The sequence below is a fragment of the Carcharodon carcharias genome, chromosome 12 (assembly GCF_017639515.1).
Source record: "Carcharodon carcharias isolate sCarCar2 chromosome 12, sCarCar2.pri, whole genome shotgun sequence".
NCBI lineage: Eukaryota > Metazoa > Chordata > Chondrichthyes > Lamniformes > Lamnidae > Carcharodon > Carcharodon carcharias.
The window spans coordinates 35369114-35389389 of NC_054478.1; the positions used below are offsets into that span (position 1 = coordinate 35369114).

At 42.8% G+C, this 20276-nt stretch overlaps 1 protein-coding gene across 3 annotated transcripts; it reads right to left on the reverse strand.

Moving 5' to 3' along the window:
* Positions 1 to 5108: 5108 nt before the first annotated feature.
* LOC121284895 (spermatogenesis-associated protein 24-like) lies at positions 5109 to 20276 on the reverse strand. 3 transcript variants are annotated; one of them, XM_041200769.1, is made up of 7 exons: positions 20046 to 20218; positions 18110 to 18143; positions 17528 to 17593; positions 9712 to 9842; positions 6166 to 6236; positions 5363 to 5465; positions 5109 to 5265 (listed from the first exon to the last, which is right to left on the reverse strand). In XM_041200769.1, the coding sequence occupies exons 1-7, from the start codon at positions 20090 to 20092 to the stop codon at positions 5154 to 5156; spliced, it is 564 nt and encodes a 187-aa protein (XP_041056703.1). In that variant the 5' UTR covers positions 20093 to 20218; the 3' UTR covers positions 5109 to 5153. The 3 variants fall into 3 exon arrangements, with proteins under 3 accessions (XP_041056703.1, XP_041056702.1, XP_041056704.1); XM_041200768.1 differs by lacking the exon at positions 18110 to 18143 and having other exon boundaries at positions 20046 to 20276; XM_041200770.1 differs by lacking the exons at positions 18110 to 18143; positions 20046 to 20218 and adding an exon at positions 19755 to 19888.

Consider the following 20276-nt stretch of genomic DNA (forward strand, 5'->3'; position numbering starts at 1 on the left):
TAACTGCTATATTGAAACATTTCAGTATTTTACCCATTGCACTGATTCCAGCTTATGATGGTCAATATTTGGCATTCCTCTTCTTTCATTAGTCCAATCTGTTGCAGGTACTGGTATACCAATGTGCTATATTCTTGGCCTATACTTCAGTTTCGTAAGATTTTACAGCATGGGAAAACATTTGGTCTATTGTGCCTGGCTAGCTACACAATCTACCACTTAGTTCTATCGCATTGCTTTTTCCTAAAGTCTTAATTTTCTTTGAAAAAACAAGCCCTTGTTCAACGTCTTAAATGAAAACCCATGCACACCATATTATCATTACACTTCATTATTTTCTCAAAGTACTTTCTTAAATGTCAGACTTGATTTGCCCTTTACAAATCCATGCTAGCTGTCTATAATAAAGTGAATATTAATTTTACTTATCCTATATCACGACCTCTAGCAGCTATCAATATTAAGCTCACTGATCTATCGTTATGCCGTGTATCCATTTCTCCTTTCTTAAACAACAATGCTACATTGGAAACCTACCAGCCCACTGGTACAAGTGCCATATCCAAGGATGTATGACAGACAGTAGGCAGGGCCTATGCTAGTTGCTGTTTAATTTCCTTGCATCCTAGGGTACATACCATTAGGGCCCAATTCCTTTCCACTTCAAGAGCTTCACAAAAATTTTCAGTGCTACTTTTTATTCCAGTTTTCCTATCCAAGTGCTCCATCACCTCTTCTAGTACACCCCTTTATTTCCATCATCATTCCTTTTGTAACAAAGGCAAAGTACTCATTTAGCACTTCTGCCATTCATGTGTCCCCCAAAGAAAGACTTTCTTTCTCACCTTTAATCTTTCCTCGAATCAATGTTTACTTCACCATGTTTATAAAATCTTTTACTATTACTCGTTGTTATCAGGTAGTTTTTCTTCAAGCTTTCTCTTAGCCTTTATAATCTTTTCTTCTTTCCTTCCATTTGCTATAATGAACTAAATTTTCTTTTGTTTAAGAAAATAATTTGCATTTATTTAACAACTTTCACATCCTCAGGACTCCCAAAGTGCTTTACAGCTAATAAAGGACTTTTGAAGTGTAGTCTTGTTATAACAAAGAGATAGGTGGCAGTCATTTTTTTGCACAGAAGGTCACAAAAAACAGTAATGAGATGAACAACCAGATAATCTGTTTCACTGATATTTGAGGAATTGTTAGCCAGGAAATCAGGAAAAATCCCCTGCTCTTCTTTGAATATTGTCTGGAATCTTTTATATTTCAACAATGACTACATTAAAAAGTACTTCACTAGCTGTAAAACACCAAGTGTCCCAAGGTTATACAAGATGCTCCATAAGTACATCTTTCCTTTTTTCTATATCCACCTGAGAGAGCAGACAGACACTTCACAGCAGTATCACAATATCTTTACAGTGCAGAAGGCCATTCAGCCCATCAAGTCTGCACAGGCTCTCTGAAAGAGCATATCACCTGGTCCCACTCCCCTGCCTTATCCTCGTAATCTTGCACCATTCTCTCTTTTCAGGTAGCAATCCAATTCCCTTTTAAATACCTCGATCGAACCTGCCTCCACCACCCTTTCAGGAAGTTTGTCCCAGACTCCAACCACCCTCTGGGTGAAAGATATTTCCTCACATCACATGTACTCCTAGTTCTTGAAGTTCATCCAAAAGATGGCACTTCCGATTGTGTGGCACTCCCTCACTACACTCAAGTGTCAACCTGGTTAATGTGCAGAAACCTTTTGGGAGTAGGGCTTGGGACCACAACCTTTTAACTCCGAGTCAAGGTGCTAGCACTGAGCCAAATTGAGCCTCATGTTTTGAACAGTCATAAGAAATTATTTTGGACAAGTGGGAATTAGCAAAACATTTGCAGTCAAATTAGTATCTTTATTACAACATTATTTCTTTAAACACAGGATTTCCAGTTATTCTTTCACCAAATGCTTTAATAGAATCAAAACTTCTCCCTCTGAAAAAAGCTATGTAAAGTTGTCCATGTATAAAAACCAGCCCAAGTATATAAATACAAATTCTGTCAACCTGTGACTTGTTTATAGTCATAGAATGTGAAAATTTAAATGGGAACAGTTTTCTACAGAGTTGAAAAGACAGGTTTAGATCTGATAGGCTCAATATTACTTGAGGAATAAACACTATTTCCTTGAAATCTGCCTATTATAATTTCAACATTGATCATCAAACAGCTTCCTAACTACCAACCTTGTTGCATAACAAAATCTTTATTTAGGATTGAAGTTTTAGTTGCAAATTACAACTGCTCTTTCTTTGAGTCTAAGTTGGGGCGGTGGCATGTCCATTGGAGTTAGACAGTGTAGAAACTCTGAAACATAGACTGTTGCCATATTCTTCATCTATAGAATCAACACTAAGGTATTCTTTTAATTCACCTGCTGGTTTTTCTAAAACATTTTCATTCAAATCCAGTGAATCTTCATTTTTAGCATAAAGAATAATTCTCAAACAGTAAGTTGCGTCCAATAATTGTCCGCACCATTTTGCCACACTTAACCAATTCCATCATCTCATCCTACCCTCCCATGCCATCCCCATCCCATGCCATTCCATCCTTCCAATGCCATCCCCAGTATATTCCTTCAATCTTTGCCATGCCATCCCCATCCCACTCTTGTCATCCCCATATCTCGCATCATGGAAACAATCGCTGCAGCCAGGGTAACACATCTTTTTTGCTGGGGTCCCCTTACCTTCCATCTGTTTTCATTCTCCAAACCCACCACCCCACTCTGTTGCTGATGCTGCCACCAATTGTTGGCTGCCAAATGTGTATCATGAACTCCAGTCCTCCACAAATGGTTCCGCATGCACCAGGCACCACGCACCAAATAAATCTACCAGAAGCATCCCTTAAACTAAGCAATCAAAACACTTCAGACAGACAAAAACCAAGTATTATTACAGTTATTTGACCAGAGTAAAATACCCTTCAAAATCTTAGATTTCTTTTCAAAATCTCCTATTTAGGTAAATAATGTTTGGTCCTACATTTGTTAAACTGCCTCAATTTAACTTCAATACCTAAAGTAAACCAAACAATTTTACAAGGTACAATTCAGTGATACTAACATCTTAGAATTATAACCAAACTCGAGTAAAACTCATTGCTCCACTTCCAGTGAGAGTTACTGAAACGTCATGTTACACCTGACAATTTAGTTTCAACATTCTACATACGCAATGCTGTTGAGCTCGAAGCCTTATCTTTTGAATACAATGTCAAATGTGTATTTGACATACTGTCTTTCTTAAAACAAATCACAACAATTACAACAACAGTGAGAGACCAAGATTCGAAGGGAACTGAATGGTGGGTCCTAGGGGAGTGCTGGTCATTCACGCGGTTTATATATGTAACATAAAAAGTTGATAACTTTATGTTTGGTATCCTTGTCAAAGAAGGTTCCAGTTATTTCAATATCTGCCAACAAAATAATTGGCTACAAGATATACATTAGAAAATGTTACTAACAATTAACCTACATTTTTTAAGAAAGAACTATTAACACTACTCAGAATAGTGAATATCACTAAAGCCTTAGACTGTAACAACCAAAACAAATGATTGATGTGGCAAAATGCTTAAATCTTACAGCAGTTTCCATCATAACACAAATGTTGTCAGTAACAAATGGCATTATTTGTAAATCTACTTCTAAAACAATGAGCCTAAGACAGAGTCCTGAAAAGCTTCTACCAGTGCTGATTGCAAATGCAGTTAAAGCACATGATAAGCTGCGGCATAGAAATAGAATACAGGTTCCCTATTTTACAAATTTCACTGTATCTCTCTCAATTCTTTGCTATATGAGAAAAGTGTGACTCAAATCACCAAGAGAATGACCAGAAAAACACCAAAACAGATTGTGCAATGGCCAATCCATTTTTTAAAATTCATTTACAGGATGTGGACGTTGCTGGCTAGGCCACCATTTATTGTCCATCCCGAATTGCCCTTGAGAAGGTGATGGTGAGCTGTCTTCTTGAACTGCTGCAGTCCATGTGGTGTAGGTACACCCACAGTGCTGTTAAGGAGGGAGTTCCAGGATTTTGACCCAGCGACAGTGAAGGAACAGCAGTATATTTCCAAGTCAGGATGGTGAGTGGCTTGGAGGGAAACTTGCAGGTGGTGGTGGTTCCCATCTATCTGCTGCCCTTGTCCTTCTAGATGTTAGTGGTTGTGGGTTTCGAAGGTGCTGCCTAAGGAGCCTTGGTGAGTTTCTGCCGTGCATCTTGTAGCTGGTACACACTGCTGCCATTGTTTGTCAGTAGTGGAGGGAGTGAATGTTTGTGGATGTGGTGCCAATCAAGTGGGCTGCTTTGTCCTGGATGGTGTCAAGCTTCTTGAGTGTTGTTGGAGCTGCACTCATCCAAGCAAGCGGAGGGAATTCCATCACACTCCTGACTTGTGCCTTGTAGATGGGGGACAGGCTTTAGGTAATCAGGAGGCGAGTTACTCGCCGCAGGATTCCTAGTCTCTGACCTGCATTTGTAGCCACAACATTTATATGGCTAGTCCAGTTCAGTTTATGGTCAATGATAACCCCCAGGATGTTGATAGTGGGGGGATTCAGTGATGGTAATGCCACTGAATGTCAAGGGGTGATCGTTAGATTCTCTCTTGATTGAGATGGTCATTGCCTGGCACTTGCATGGCATGAATGTTACTGGCCACTTGTCAGCCCAAGCCTGGACATTATCCAGTCTTGCTGCATTTGCACATGGACTGCTTCAGTATCTGAGGAGTTGCAAATCTTGCTGACCATTGTGCAATCATCAGCGAACATCCCCAATTCTGACCTTATGATGGAAGGAAGGTCATTGATGAAGCAGTTGAAGGTAGATGGGCCTAGGACACTACCCTGAGCAACTCCTGCAGTGATGCCCTGGAACCGAGATGACTGATCTCCAACAACCACAACCACCTTCCTGTAGGCTGCTGCTTTGTCAAATACAATACTAGAGACTGCTAGGGCAACCACATGCTGTGCTTAACATCAGTTTCACCACAACCACTTTAAATTTAATCAGCTGCCAAACACTAATACAATATTTGATGAAATATTGATGTTTATTTACAAGTCTGTGTGGACGTTGCTACTTAGGAACATGAGGGAACTTTCCAAATGTCTTCCTCTTTTTTCCTTTCAGTACGTGTGCTATATAAGCATCTTGCTGTTTCTGTATTTCGAAGTCAGTAACCTGTTGCCTGTATATAGAACACAGAATCAGTCCCCTTAAAATATTAAGAAAATTTCCGATCGCAACACATCAAAATTCTCCTCAAGAAAGGTTTACACACTTACTTTAACGCTTCTTTCTGCTCTGCAAGTAGATGACAAAGTTCTTTAATCTGAACCTCTTTCGTAGTCAAAATATCATCTTGTTTTTCCATCTGATTTTCAATCTCTACAAAGAAAACATTTAATTTTCACAAATTATTGATTTCCATTTAAGCCTGCTGAATTATTCACTTACAAAATCTACCATATATTTTTCAGGAACAATAAAACATGTCATTCCTGCAATCTGCACATTACAGCCATCAGACGATGAAATTAAAAATCCTTCCCTTTCTATCATTTTTGGTGACTATTTGTTACTGTCAGCATAAGTACCATTATTAGTACTTAGTATTGTTACAACATTTGCATAGTGATTTGTTGCAGCAGGCACCTAGACACAGAGTGCCCAAAAACGGATGCAGTAGCAGATTAAAGAGGGCCCCAAAGTATAAATTTCAGAAGTTACATGACTTACCAATCAGATCTTGGGAACTCCTGTATTGTTGCTGAAGAACATGCTTCCAGGCCCAGGCAATTGGTGGGATTGCACTAGGGGTGCCTTCAGGTCATTATCAAGACTAGAGGCAGAAAATTTAGCTACAGACAAACCTGAACAGGTATAGTACACTTTTGTTGCACTGTTCTTGCCCACAAAGCAGGTGTGTGTGTGTGTGTGTGAGTGAGAGAGAGAAAAGAGGGGGAAATTATCAATGTCAAGTTCACTTTTTTTAAAAGTTTCATGTGTTTTCAGGAAATCAATTATAGCATGCAACAGATTCCATATAAAAAAGGGAATAAATATTTAGAATAGCACTATGACTTACCATTGCATTTGCTTATTAACTTGTCATTTTTGGTTGACTCCTTCAATGCTTTGTTTTTAATGCTTTCCAACCTTTGTAAATGGTGAAAACAGAGACATGTTTGTGTTATAAAGCATAATGAAAACAATTTGTTTAAATAAGTTTAAATTACAATAGCTCCCACCATCGTATTAACTAACTGTAAATAAAGATGTAATCCTTCCCCCAATAAAAGGCCCCGTCATGAAGCTATTAATGTGTATATTATTGGAAAATATTTTTCTTTTAGAGGTTTAGTCTGTGGGTGTGTCTTAATTGAATTAAAACTAGCTAGTCTGGGTGCTTTGATGTGTACTAGTTTTGAGATGTAAAAAGAAAGGTAGAGTGCATTTGCATTTTTTGAATAGAGCATCCAGGAAGGGGGGTGAATTCTGGCACCTAACAAACAGAGACCAAGAAATTTGTTTATATTGCTAATAAAATTGATACTCTGAAAGGGGTTTTATCGTTAGAAGAGGCTGGTGATACAATGAGAACTTATATTCATTGAGCTGTGCTAGATGTAACTTCAGCAGTTTTGTGTGTGTAGAGCAGAGTCAATGTGAAATCAAAAGCAGCTGTAAGCCTCCAGCTGTCTCCACAGGAACCAAAGTGAAAAGAACCTCATTTTGAATTCGTAAGGTGAAAATGCTTTGCCTGGTGTTTGGTTAAGTCTATGCGTTGCTGTTGCCTTAATGGAGATTAGTTTGAGTTTGTTAAAAGTTATGATCGTAGTAATTTGTAGCCATGTGTATATATTTTACTTAGGTAAATTAATAAAATGTTTAATGTAGCTTAATAACCTCTCGCGAACTGGTGGTATGATTCCTGAATTTAGAGATGCATCTCAAACATAACACTTAAAATAATAGGTTATGACAGTTATTTAAAGTTTCCCTCTGGGATTTTTTAAATAAATCCACTTTACTAACTGCTCGGTCATAACAGGCCCATAAAAATTAAGTGAACTATGCAATGGAATTGTGATCATATATGTTCCTATTATCCTCAAGAATTAGAGATGAATGCTAATTCTCAACAGCATTTGCCTTTGTTAAAGGTGTCATGGGGGTCACTTAGTACTGTACATTCATTTATTGATCCACCAGTTCATAATGTCCCAGCTGCAATTCCAGCTACTGAACCTGGCAGCAGCACCAGGCATCAGACCTAGCAAAGACGCAAAAAGGATGCAAAAGTGGTCCCATGGCCAACTGCATGGCTCCAGCTGCATTTTCTGAGCCCTAAAGACAATATCCACTCATATTCATGGATCCCACCCACAGGCTCTGCAGTACAGTGGAACAGTTAACTTGAGAACTGTTGACTTTAAAACTCAACATTGAACCTGTTTTTAAGTGCATTCTTCTGTTGTGAGAGTTATTGTGAAGGATGCCTTTAAGATTGTTGGAGCGGAGTTGGGGGCCCCCTCCATGGTTGACACTGTGATAAAAACATTTAGCACGATTACCAGTGTCTGGTAGATGGAAATACAAGTTACATTAGTCACCTGTGGGCTGTTGAATATCCAATGGATTAGCTGTATCCCGTCTTCAGTATCAATGAACATGAGCAATGTTGCAGAGGACTGATTAGGTGGAAGAAATTTGGAGCAGCAAACTGGCAATATGAGTCAGAAACTCATTATCTGCCAATTTCTATTGATGGAGTAAGGTCTCCTACATTATATAATCATCAGAGTTTCACAGCACACTGGATCAAACCTGCAGCATTTGTGTTACAGAGATGAAAGAGGTCTACAGAAAAAAGTCTTGGTATTTATATAGCATCTTTCAGGTATTTGGGACTTCCCAAAGTGCTTTAGTGCCAACAAAGTATATTAATTGCAGTAATTGCTTTAATGAAGAAAACGTGACAGCCAATTTGCATGCAGCAATATCCCACAAATAGCAATGCGGTAATGACCAGATAAACAGTTTTAGCAATGTTGATTGAGCGATAGATATTGGCCAAGACACCGGGAAGAACTTCCCTATGGTTCTTCAAAATAGTGCCATGGGCTCTTTCTCGTCCAACTGAGAGTGTGACAGAGGTTCGTTTTAATGTCTCATCAAGACACAGTATCTCTGGGAGTGCAGCATTCCCCAGTAACTCAACAGAGTATCAGGTTAGATTTTTGTGCTTGGGCCTCTGGAGTGGGACTTAAAACCACAGCCTCTTACTCAGAGGTGAAAGTGCTAGCTACAGTTTGACAGACTGTTAATCTAAATTTAAATATTGGATGCAAGTCGTTATGAGGTAAATTTGAAGCATATTTTATATACCTGTCAAAGGCCGTGAGGTAGATTTTTCTTCCCTATACTATCTGTTTTCAGGGTCTGTTAAGTGGGGGGCTTTGATGAAAATCAGCTTGGAGCCATTTGGCAAGCTCCCTGCCAGTTCTGCCAAGTTTGGATGGGTGTATTCAAAAGGAAATTGTGACTATTTCAAAGTGCAACACTGTCCCAGAGTCATTACAGCACAAAAGTGTGCCGAATAATAAATAATGCTGGTGTCTTAATCAGCCATGATCCATTGCTGCAAGTGTCCAAAGCCAGCAGCAGCAACACTCCTTTCCCCCCTCTTACCCTGTTAAGGCTAACTAGCACCGCCAGAATTCTGTCTAGCTGCCACCCAAAAATATTTCAATTTGGTAGATCCACCTGGGCAGCAGTGGGTGAAAAGTCACCTCTGCACCTCAACTGCATTTTCGAAGAAATTATGATCAGGGAGGAAAATTGAATCCCTTCTTTCAATCTCTTGCAACTTTAATTCATATGGTACTCTTGAGGCTGTCATTAATCCAAAGAGGATAAACTTATCTAGCAATTTTTATTACTTCTACAGCTTCACAAATCACACATCACGGTAGGTTAATATATTTCCTGCAGTTCTTCACGTTCCTCAACTGCTAGTTTTCACAATTTCTTCCTTAAACTTTTAAATTGTAGTCATAATGGTTATTTATTTTCGTCCTTCTTATTCCAATCATGAACTTCTGTAAGCAGCAAAGCATTTCTGCAGGAAGCAACCTGACTAATTCCATTTATGGCATCCACTACTGTCAAAATTTCGAAACAGCAGGTTGTACAGATGATGCAACAGCATAGTTGTTAAAATGGAAACCAAGAATGCGAGCGCAGATAAAAATACAATCATACAAAAAGTTAATGCCATTTCATGAAACTTGTAGCAAAAACTAGCTGCGCCATATTCTCAAAACTAACACAGCAGTTACGTACTTAAGATCAAGCAGAAATGAAATACACAACAATTTAACAAGGGCTGTACTTATAAATACATTTAATGGTTACGCCATTATATGACAAGTTCTAAACTTTTCAAAAAAGTAAATTCAGGACCAAAAATTGCTACAGTATGCTGAAGGAGCGCAGAGCTATAAAGAGCAAACTTGCATTTATGTGGTTCCTTCCAGGATATCAGAATATCCCCAAGCAGTTCAGAGCCAATTAATTATCTTATGAAATATATACACTGAGGTTATGCAGCCAAGTGAAAAAATCTTACGCATTTTCGAAGGCCTTCTTTTCCCGATCTAGTTGTTTCAATAGAATCTCTACTTCACCGAGTGCAAACTGCAGTTTTTCAGACTCCTTGAAAAGTAATGCTTTAGTCTTAGCATGTTCAAGTCTTTCATTCTGTAAAGAAGCATGTCAGAGTTAACAGAATTAAGGCCATAAGACGTAGGAGCAGAAGTAGGCCATTCGGCCCATCGAGTCTGCTCCGCCATTCAATGAGATCATGGCTGATCTGATAATCCCTCAGTTGCTTTTGTCTCAAATCTGAATAGAACAATGTCAGCACTTTGAAATACGATGCAGGTGGAGTTCCGTTGAACCATACATTACAATCACCATGTGAAAAAATATTCCAAAGTTTTCTCAGGTTGAATGAAAATAATAAATAATTTGGCAGAATAGGTGTAGAAGAGAAAGGTCAGCAAACATACCAGTTGACTGCAGGACGTAGAAAGGCTAGCAGAATGGGCCGACAGGTGGCAGATGCTATTTTATGAAGAGAAGTGTAAGGTGATGCATTTTGGCAGTAAGGAAAAGGAGGCAATAAAACTTAATGGCAGAGTTCCAAAAAGTGCAAGGGACAGAGGGACTTGGGGGGTGGGGGGTTATGGGATCTTGGGCCTCAAAAATAGAAGTAGAGTACAAATACAGCTGAACTTTTATGAAGCTCTGATTAGGCCACAACTAGACTATTTCATCCACATAGGGTCACCAGATTTTAGGAAGGGTGTGAGGGTCCTAGGAAGGATGCAGAGGAGATTTACCAGGATGTAGCTAAGATTCTTTGTGGAATCAAAGTTAAGCTGGTGAAGCTAGGGTTGCTCTCTAAAGCATTACAATTATGAGGTTTATTGTAATGTTTTGGAAATGTGTCTTTGATTTATGGTAAAATAAAGGGGGTCAGGTGACCTGTGATGAAATCTGCTTGACAACAGGTTTGGGTAACGGGGCTGTTAAAGATTAAAAGCAGGCCGAGGTTGTTTTACTGGGACGACGGTGCTTTTCACACTTACAAACAATGTAAAAGGCAGCTCTGACACCCGGTGGACAGACTCCGAGTCTTCAAGTCCCAGCAAGAGTTAAGAAAGGTTGTAAAAGGGTATACTTTGAACTGTCCATCTGATTCCATGATATGATAGAGCCGGGTTATAATGAATAGCTAATCAGCATTTCTACCTGGATACAAGGCCAATATGATTCATATTGCCATGGGGAAGAGTGCAGAGGAGGTCATTGTAAAAATCAGGTTACAGGCTTTCCTAAAGTATCATGGAATATCACAGACAGGTGGGTTAGTCTGTCAGGGTCCGAAATTAGGGAGAGCAACGATTGGCAGCAAGATGATGTGGTCTACAATGCAGGACTGTGGGTGAGAGCTTGCACTCAGATTAGAAAGACCAAATTCATGAGGAGTTAAAACGAGGCTGGAAGATTTGCCTAGCTTAAGCTAGCTGAAGGAGTCTCCAGGAAATCTTGCACCATGAAAGACAGTTCTGGAGTTAAAAGTTTCAAGGCCGGGAAAGGAAAAGATCAGAAGCAAACCCTTGGGAACTCAATCATTTTGAACTGGGTTTTGGAGAATTGTAATGGATACCTGGTAGTGGGTTTTTTGATCATGTTAAAAGTTCTGCCCTGTAGTTTAAAGTACAAGTTACCTATAAAAATAGTGTTTAGTCAATAATGCTTTTAGTCTGTTTGTTATAGTAAACATTCGAAAACATGAAATCTTGTCACATCATCCTTTCAGCTATTAACTGGAAGCTCAAATTTCTTTTCAAAAGTTATCAGTCTCTATGGAGACCATAGCAAAAGAGATTAGGCAAAGGAGATTGAGAGGAGGTTTGATAGAGGTATGCAAGACTATGACAGGTTTAGATCAAGTAGACAAAGAATAGCTGTTCCCATTGGCTGATGGAACAAAGACTAAAGGACAGAGATTTAAGGTTTTGGGTAAGAGATACAAGGATGATTTGAGGAACTTTTGTTTTACACACGAGTTAATTACCCGGAACCTGTTATCTACAACGGTGGCGGAAACAGATGATTAATGATTTAAAAAGGAAATTGCATTGACACTTAAGGGAAATGAATGTACAGAGCTACAGGGTAGAGCAGGGGAATGGGGCTGACTGGATTGCTCAACAGAAAGTCAACATGGACCCCAATGGAGTGAAAAGGCTCCATCTGTGCCATAATGATTCTATGAGCTGAATTTTCCCAGAATTGCACTAAGTGCGGTAGCAGGCGGGTAAAATGGAGTTCTACCTGCCGAAGAAAATGGCGGGTTTTCATGCCATATCTTCCAAAGCCCGCCTCATTATATATTCACTCCCACGATTCACGCCATTTCCATGGCTCTCCATGGCTACGGTCTCCTTAGAGACCAATAACCTTTAAAAAGAAATTTGAGCTTCCAGTTAATAGCTGAAAGGATGACGTGACAAGATTTCATGTTTTCGGATGTTTACTGTAACAAACAGACTAAAAGCATTATTGACTAAATACTATTTTTATAGGCAACTTGTACTTTAAACTACATGGCTCTCATTCGCCCGCTCGCCATCACCCCGCTGTTGCATCATATCGGCTCATCATCTTTAAAAGGCAGCTGCCAGCAAAGCGCTTATCGCCATCAGCTCACCACCGCTGCCTGGGAGACATGGCCAGCAAAGGCAAAAAGACTGCAGCCCACCGCTTCAATGACAGATCCCTCAAGCGACTGCTGGATGCCATGTACTATTATCTCCCCTTGCTTTCACAGGCACACCTGGGAAGCAGCCGACAGAGTCCACGACCCAGAGCCTCCAAGCAAGCTTCAAAGAAACCTCTGAAGGTTTCTGAAGGCACCCTTCCCGAAGTCCCGTCACAGCGGTCACCCTCCACCAGCACAGAGACACACACCTCGGTGGAACCTAGCTTCAGAGTAGCCTCGGGATCACAATCTGGTAAGCACATCGCACTTTCTGATCCACAGCCAGTGGAGCCAGGGACTTCCCAGGTCCCCAACACTCGGAGGACTCCTGGAGGCCAGAATGGTGCTGAGTCCAAGTCAGATGACCAGCCTCTGGACTCAATCATGTCACAGTTGCTGGAACTGCTAAGGCAAGCTAGGGAACAACAGAAAGGGATGTCTATTACACTCCTCAGATTGCAAGGCACGATGGAGGAGTCCGTCGTCTTCAGGCTGAGGTGATAGCGTCTGCATTGCAATGCACAGAGGTCAACACTGGCAGGATGGCAGCTGCCATGGAGACCTTGGTCTAGCATGTCACTCCTGCACTGCTGCGTGGGCTTAACTCCATTGCTGGTGCCGTAGTTGGCCTCCAACAGTGTGTACGCAAAAGGGGTGCTGGGCAGCTCGATCTCAGTCCAGCTACCCCTTCCACTCATAGAATCAACCAGGGGACCTTGGGCACCCATAGAGAGGTAGATCCTCAGGTGCATGCTCCGGGGCCATCCACCCAGGTGACTCTGGGAGCAACCGGCCCATCTGACCCCCACCCCACCTCCCCCCCGCCCCACCCCTCTTCCTGTGACCTCTGCAGATCCAGCTTCACAGGCCAAGGAGGGTGCCACTGCCACACAGCAGGACCCCAAAAGTAGGCCGGGGCCCTCCAAGTCTCGGCCCTCCAGAGGACACCCACCAAAGTCATCACAGACAGGGCGTCACAGTCAGCAGGCTGCCACCATCTCCGTTGTGAATGTCCAGGGAACACCAAGATGAAGCGGCAGTGTTAGGACAGTTAAGAAGAACCCATTGCACAGCCTGCGCACGGGTGTTAATCACTTGTACATAATGTTCACTATTGTCAATAAACTCCCAAGAATGTCTCCCTTCCTATGGCTACTTGTTCTGATGAGCAGCGTTCTTGCCACTCAGATGTGAAACCTTTCTGCACAAGATAAAAGGCAGATGTCTCAATCCACGGCCACTTTCCTGTGCTCTGTGCTGACTTCAGACCACAGTGATGGTCCAGCCTCACACTCCCTGGAAACATTACTGATGCCTACAAGTCGACATTGTTGTTCCATTGTTTAAGAAGGGTAGCAGGGATAATCCAGGAAATTACAGGCCAGTGAGCCTTACGTCAGTGGTAGGGAAATTATTGGAGAAGATTCTTCGTGACAGGATTTACTACCATTTGGAAGCAAATGGGCATATTAGTGAGAGGCAACATGGTTTTGTGAAGGGGAGGTCGTGTCTCACTAACTTGATCGAGTTTTTCGAGGAAGTGACAAAGATGATCGACGATGGAAGGGCAGTGGATGTTATATACATGGATTTCAGTAAGGCCTTTGACAAGGTCCCTCATAGCAGACTGGTACAGAAGGTAAAGTCGCACAGGATCAGAGGTGAGCTGGCAGGATGGATACAGAATTGGCTTGGTCATAGAAGACAGTGGGTAGCAGTGGAAGGGTTCTTTTCTGAATGGAGAGTTGTGACTAGTGGAGTTCCGCAGGGATCAGTGCTGGGACCTTTGCTGTTTGTAGTATACATAAATGATTTGGAGGAAAATGTAACTGGGCTAATTAGTAAGTTTGCAGACGACACTAAGGTTGGTGGAGTTGCAGATAGTGAAGAGGATTGTCAAAGGATACAGTGGGATATAGATTGGTTGGAGACTTGGGCGGAGAAACGGCAGGTGGAGTTTAATCCGGACAAATACGAGGTAATGCATTTTGGGCAGTCTAATACAGGCAGGAATTATACAGTAAATGGCAGAACCCTTAAGTGCATCAACGGGCAGAGGGATCTGGGTGTACAGATCCACAGGTCACCGAAAGTGGCAATGCAGGTGGATAAGGTAGTCAGGAAGGCATATGGCATGCTTGCCTTCAGTGGCAGGGGTATTGAGAATAAAAGCTGGGAAGTCATGCTGCAGCTGTATAGAACCTTGGTTAGGCCACACTTGGAATATTGCGTGCAATTCTGGTCACCACATTACCAGAAGGATATGGAGGCATTGGAGAGGGTGCAGAGGAGGTTTACCAGGATGCTGCCTGGTCTGGAGGTTATTAGCTATGAGGAGAGGTTGGCGAAACTTGGATTGTTCTCACTAGAGCGATGGAGATTGAGGGGCAACTTGATAGAAGTTTACAAAATGATGAGCGGCATGAACAGATTAGATAGTCAGAAGCTTTTTCCCAGGGTGGAAGAGTCAATTACTAGGGGACATAGATTTAAGGTGAGAGGAGAAAAATATAGAGATGTGCGGGGCAAGTTTTTTTATGCAGAGGGTAGTGAGTGTCTGGAATTCGCTGCCAGAGGAGGTCGTGGAAGCAGGTACGATAGTGGTGTTCAAGAGGCAGCTTGACAAATACATGAATACGATGGGAATAGAGGGATACGGATCCCGGAAGGGCAAAATGTTTTAGTTGACGGGCAATGTGATCGGCGCAGGCTTGGAGGGCCGAAGGGCCTGTTCCAGTGCTGTATTTTTCTTTGCTCTTTGTTCTTTTACAGTGCTGGTCATTGTTGCCAGAATGTAGTGAGCAGGCGCCACAGAGTTCTCTCATACCTTCTGTGTGGTCTCAGCACCTTTAAGGTGGGGCTGGCCCCCATCACACCAGCATCTGCACCATGTGATGCTGTGCACCAGCTCCTGATGGGCTGAGGTGCTGAAGGCAGACACAGCATCAGAGTTTCATGGCTGCATCTCTGAGTTGGCCCTGACCATCGAGCGAAAGCAAGCTGCCCTCTGTCAGACAGGAGTCTGACATTCTCAGAGGCTATATGAAGATCAATGGGGGGTCCTCACTGCATGTTGTCATCATCCTCCTGCGATTGAGCAACTATTAGGGTCTCCACTGCATCTCCATGACAGGAGCATTCTCAGAGTATTGGCGCTGCAATAAGACTGGAGTCAAACATTCACAACTATGATGTAAGGATCTATGGGGACATGTCACTGCATGTCGTCATCATCCTCCACAAATCTGGCAGCTATGGGGGCCTCCGAAGTGCGCCTGTCTCGTCTAGCCAGGGCGCGAGACTCGTCCCCGTCGTCGTCACCAAGGACCCCCTCACCCCCGTCAATGTCCTCCCCATCGGAAGAGACATGCAGCTCCTCCATCTCCTCCTCAGCCAGCTCCTCTCCCAGTTGCAGTGCCAGGTTGTAAAGGGTGCAGCATAACGACGACAATGCATGATACCCTCTGCAGACTGTATTGCAGGCTCCAACAGATTGGCCTAGACACCGGAGCCACATCTTCAGCATCCCGATGGTCTGCTCCACCAAGTTGTGAGCTGCTGCATGAGCCTCATTATAGCGTCGCTCTGCTGCAGTCTGAGGCTGCAGCACAGGTGTCATCAGCTATGGCCTCTGTAAGTAGCCCCGGTCCCCAAGGAGTGAACCCTGCAGCCTCTGTGGACCCTGGAAGACTGCAAGGATCTGAGAGTGACTCAAGATGTAGGCGTCGTGTGCACTCCCTGGAAACCGCGCACGTACCTGTAGGATGCATTTCTGCTGGTCACATACCAGCTAAACATTCAGTGAGCGGAAAACCCTTGCGGCTGATGGATTCCACTGAGTGTAGCGATGGAGCCTTGAGCGCCGCACGAGTGCAGTCAATTGCACCCTGCACCTGTGGGAATCCTGAGATCAGGGCGAATGTGGTACAATGTGTGCAGTCCAACTGCTCCATGGACTCGATGTCTGTGCCAGGGGGTGGAAGGGTGGGTAAAGTATGGAGTGCTTGGTGGCCCTTTGGTGCCTCCGCGTTGCGTGCATGGGCGGGCATGCTAGGAGCCTGACCCCAATCATATCACTGTGGCTGTGCCTGATCTGTCTTGGTTGCTGAGGCATGGTCAGTTTATACAGGTGTCCCTAATAAGTGGTTACTTCCCTTGCTTACCCTGCCCAACTGTGCACAGGATGCAGCGCCAGGGCAGCACTTGACCACCCCCCCCCCCACCCAGCAGTCACCTCCAAGGCTGGCCAGCACTTGCGCCCAGACATCCCCACCCCTCAGCAGTCGCCTCCGAAACTGGCCAGCACTTGCCCCCAGACACCCCCAGCCCTCAGCAGTCGCCTCCAAGGCTGGCCAGCACTTGCTCCCAGACATCCCCACCCCTCAGCAGTCGCCTCCAAGGCTGGCCAGCACTTGCCCCTGGACACCCCTACCCCTCAGCAGTTACCTGCGGGGCCAGGCATCAGTTTCCCCTGCCCCCCCGGCTCCCCTAAAGCCTGTAAACAACAGGCGAGCTGTGGAGAATGCTGCTGCTCACTCACATCAATTCCCCCAAAGTGAAGCCTGCCAAGTGCACGTCAACTGCGTGCTGTTGGGAAACACGTCAGCGTGCTTTCCCGCCAACGTGGATGGATGATACAGTGGGGTTCCACGAGCCTGGCGGGATGGGCTTTTAATTATGCTAATGTATTACAATTAGCTTCCTGCCAACCGATAGAGGAAAACGTGGCCCACCATTGGTGGGCTGAGTGGAAGATAACGACCTGCCTTTACACCATCGTGAACTGGTTCCTGCCATATTTTCTGCATATGCCACCAATCATGCCTGCCGCCAGCAGGCTCAGAAAATTCTACCCCATGACTCTGAATCTATGATTAGTAAAGTACATTATTATAAATAAACTCATACCTTACATTATTCATACACACATGACAAGTGCTGTAGGCACTGGTTTGAAGGTCAATACTTTTTTAAATCTGGCCCTGATAAATAAGTTATATATACACATGTTATAGATACATCCACTGGTGTAGAAAAAATTAAGCACTAAATATTGAAAATATATAGGTCAGTCTTGTTAACGATTACCTCTATTAGCTTCAAACGTTCTCACCTCCAACTCCTTCACAACAACGTCAAACTCCTCTCTGCTTACTGACTCCTCTTCTCGCTGTTTTATCTAAATATAGAATGCATTGCCTTGTGTTAAGCAGTTTTGTTTCAAATATATAAAGAATTCTTGGCCCCGTCATCGGGCTGCTGAGCTAATGGATCAGAAGTCTGTAGTAGTATATACAGAATTCATTAACAATAAATTTGATTGTACAGCAAGATTGTATCTGTGTTGACAAAAGAATAGTGTGACATTATACTTTTTGTAGCAGTTTGATGCAGAATATAGAATAGCAGTTGAATGATGTTAAAACTATAACCTAACGAAATTATCATTAGATTTTAGTAGATTATGAAGTCTGGTAGTCATCAAATATGATAAGCTGAGGAAAATATTTAATAAATTGTCAAATTCTGCAGTACAATTTTGGAAAGAACAGAAAAGAATAATGTTACATAGAGCTAAAATGATCTGCAAAGTACTGGTGGAACTTTTTTTAAAAATAAATCAAGCATCTGTTACTGCTCTCCGACTCTGATAGATATTGTAACCTACACAAAAAGAATACACAAAGCTACTTGCTTTTATAGCTATCCTGTTAGAGCCATCATCCAACCTGTCGAATAAGTGAAAAAGGCAAATGAAAAATGCAAAGCGAGAAACAAAGAAAAATATACAAAATAAAGTGCAAGAGAGGAAAAAAAATCACAGATAAGCACCAACTGAGTGAAAAAAATGTGGGTACACACAAGGAGAGCGATACAAAGTACAAAGAAAATCTTGTCACTGTAGTGTAGCTCTGACTTCAGGCCTTGAAGCCAGCTGGACTCCCACACTGTTCAGATTTTAGCTTTAGACTCTGCTTGATCCCACTCCAGATAAACAGGTCACAAAGCATAAGAGTACTACTCGTTTGTCTTTTTTTCAACAGTACTCAAGTTTTATACGACCAAATGAAAAAATATCGATGTCAGGGGAAGCAATAACTTTATACTGTATGAGAAGAGAATGCGTGATCAGTTGGCAAGAGGACTCTGATTAGAGGCATTGCCATGGAAAATACACCAGTTAATGGTGAGTGAACAGTCAACTGCTAAGCATTGTTTGAAATTTAAACCAGGCAGCTTGACTCCGATTGATCAAGGCATTGACCTGAGGAATGAACCAGCAAATGGCTATCACTTAGATAAAAACAAAAAACTGCGGATGCTGGAAATCCAAAACAAAAACAGAATTACCTGGAAAAACTCAGCAGGTCCGGCAGCCCAGCGGAGAAGAAAAGAGTTGACGTTAAGTCCTCATGACCCTTCAACAGAACCCTGTTGAAGGCTCATGAGGACTCGAAACGTCAACTCTTTTCTTCTCCGCCGGTGCTGCCGGACCTGCTGAGTTTTTCCAGGTAATTTTGTTTTTGAAGTGGCTTTCACTTATTTTATTTAGCTGAAACAGGTGCAATGTGTGTGTATGTTCTTTAAGTCTGCAAAAAACAGGGCCCTGGGTATTAATATATTTACCATCCAGTACACGGAGATGTGTCATACTGCAAGCCTGACTGACAATCTTAAATTAGTTGTCAGCTTAATATTTAATACAGGAGATTATTTATTAAATGTTGTCCAATCGCAGAATCACATCCAACATTGGACACTGTGTTTTGAGTTTTACAAGCACAGGCTGGTTGGGTACAGTCTGTACCGTTGCAAACAGCAAAGGGACATGCTGTTTGATATAATCTGCCAGTCTTTGGATGCACGTCCTGCATACCTAGCATCACAATGGCACTACAACTCACATACCACAGTATTCATTTGTGTGACAGAATATCTTTTTAGCTTGATGGCAGTTAGTAACAGGTGAAGCTAGCTATTTCACACTGCTATTATACAGTAGCACCATGAGCGGTATTCGGCACTAACAGGATACTACCGTCAAGCCAAAAAGGTGTGTAGGCTATACATTTTGAACTCGAAATGTTAACTCTGTCTCTCCGCTGATGCCGCCAGACCTGCTGAGTTTTTCTAGCATTTTCTGTCCTTATATGAGGGCAGACGTGACCTCAGTTAAAACCAGGATTACGTGCTCAAGTCTCTGGAGTTATAATACAGCAAAGTAGCTCAATGCCTCTTGGAAGAGGCAAACAATCAAAAAGACACTGAGCAGGAGACAGGCTTATAGAATTCTCTCCCTAAACCCCACTTTCCTCCTCTAAGACGCTCCTTAAACCTACCGCTTTGACCAAACTTTTGCTCATCTGCCCCCTAATACCTCCTTATCTGGCTGTGCGTCAAAGTTGCTCCATTACGCTCCTGTGGGACGCCCTGCGATGTTTTATGTAATATAATTTGTTGTTGATGAGCTTGCCCAAAGGAAGGTGGGTTTTGAAGCGCTCGTGACGACAGGCTGGCAGAATTAGAAAGGGAGCGGCAGGGGAGGGGACACCAGCCAGGAGTCCGCCTGGTCCCCTCTGTTGATGACTTCCAGGGTCCCACCGAACCGAGCGAAAAAGGCCGCTTCTCACCATCTGGCCGAAGCTCCGGATCTTTTGCTGTTGCGTGAGGAAGACATCCTGCAGCTGCCAGTAAACCAGGCTGTGCGTCTCCCAGGCCGCCATTGCCGGATCAGCCAATCACAGAGTCCCTTCTATCACGGTGTCACAAAACCAACCAATTGAATCGAGGCTCATGAAGCGAGCCTGACGACCCGGTTGAATTTTTAAATTTTCAAAAAAGAATCAATCTTTGGTTTCCAC

What these genes read in the sequence shown, in the direction of transcription:
- LOC121284895 (XM_041200768.1), bottom strand. Translation starts at nt 20,138, where the DNA reads ATGGCGGCCTGGGAGACGCACAGCCTGGTTTACTGGCAGCTGCAGGAT. An exon ending in TCCGGAGCTTCGGCCAGATG is followed by an intron (nt 17,594 to 20,045) that starts GTGAGAAGCGGC and finishes TTCTATATTTAG; the next exon opens with ATAAAACAGCGAGAAGAGGA. An exon ending in GTTAATAAGCAAATGCAATG is followed by an intron (nt 5,466 to 6,165) that starts GTAAGTCATAGT and finishes TTTTCTTTGTAG; the next exon opens with AGATTGAAAATCAGATGGAA.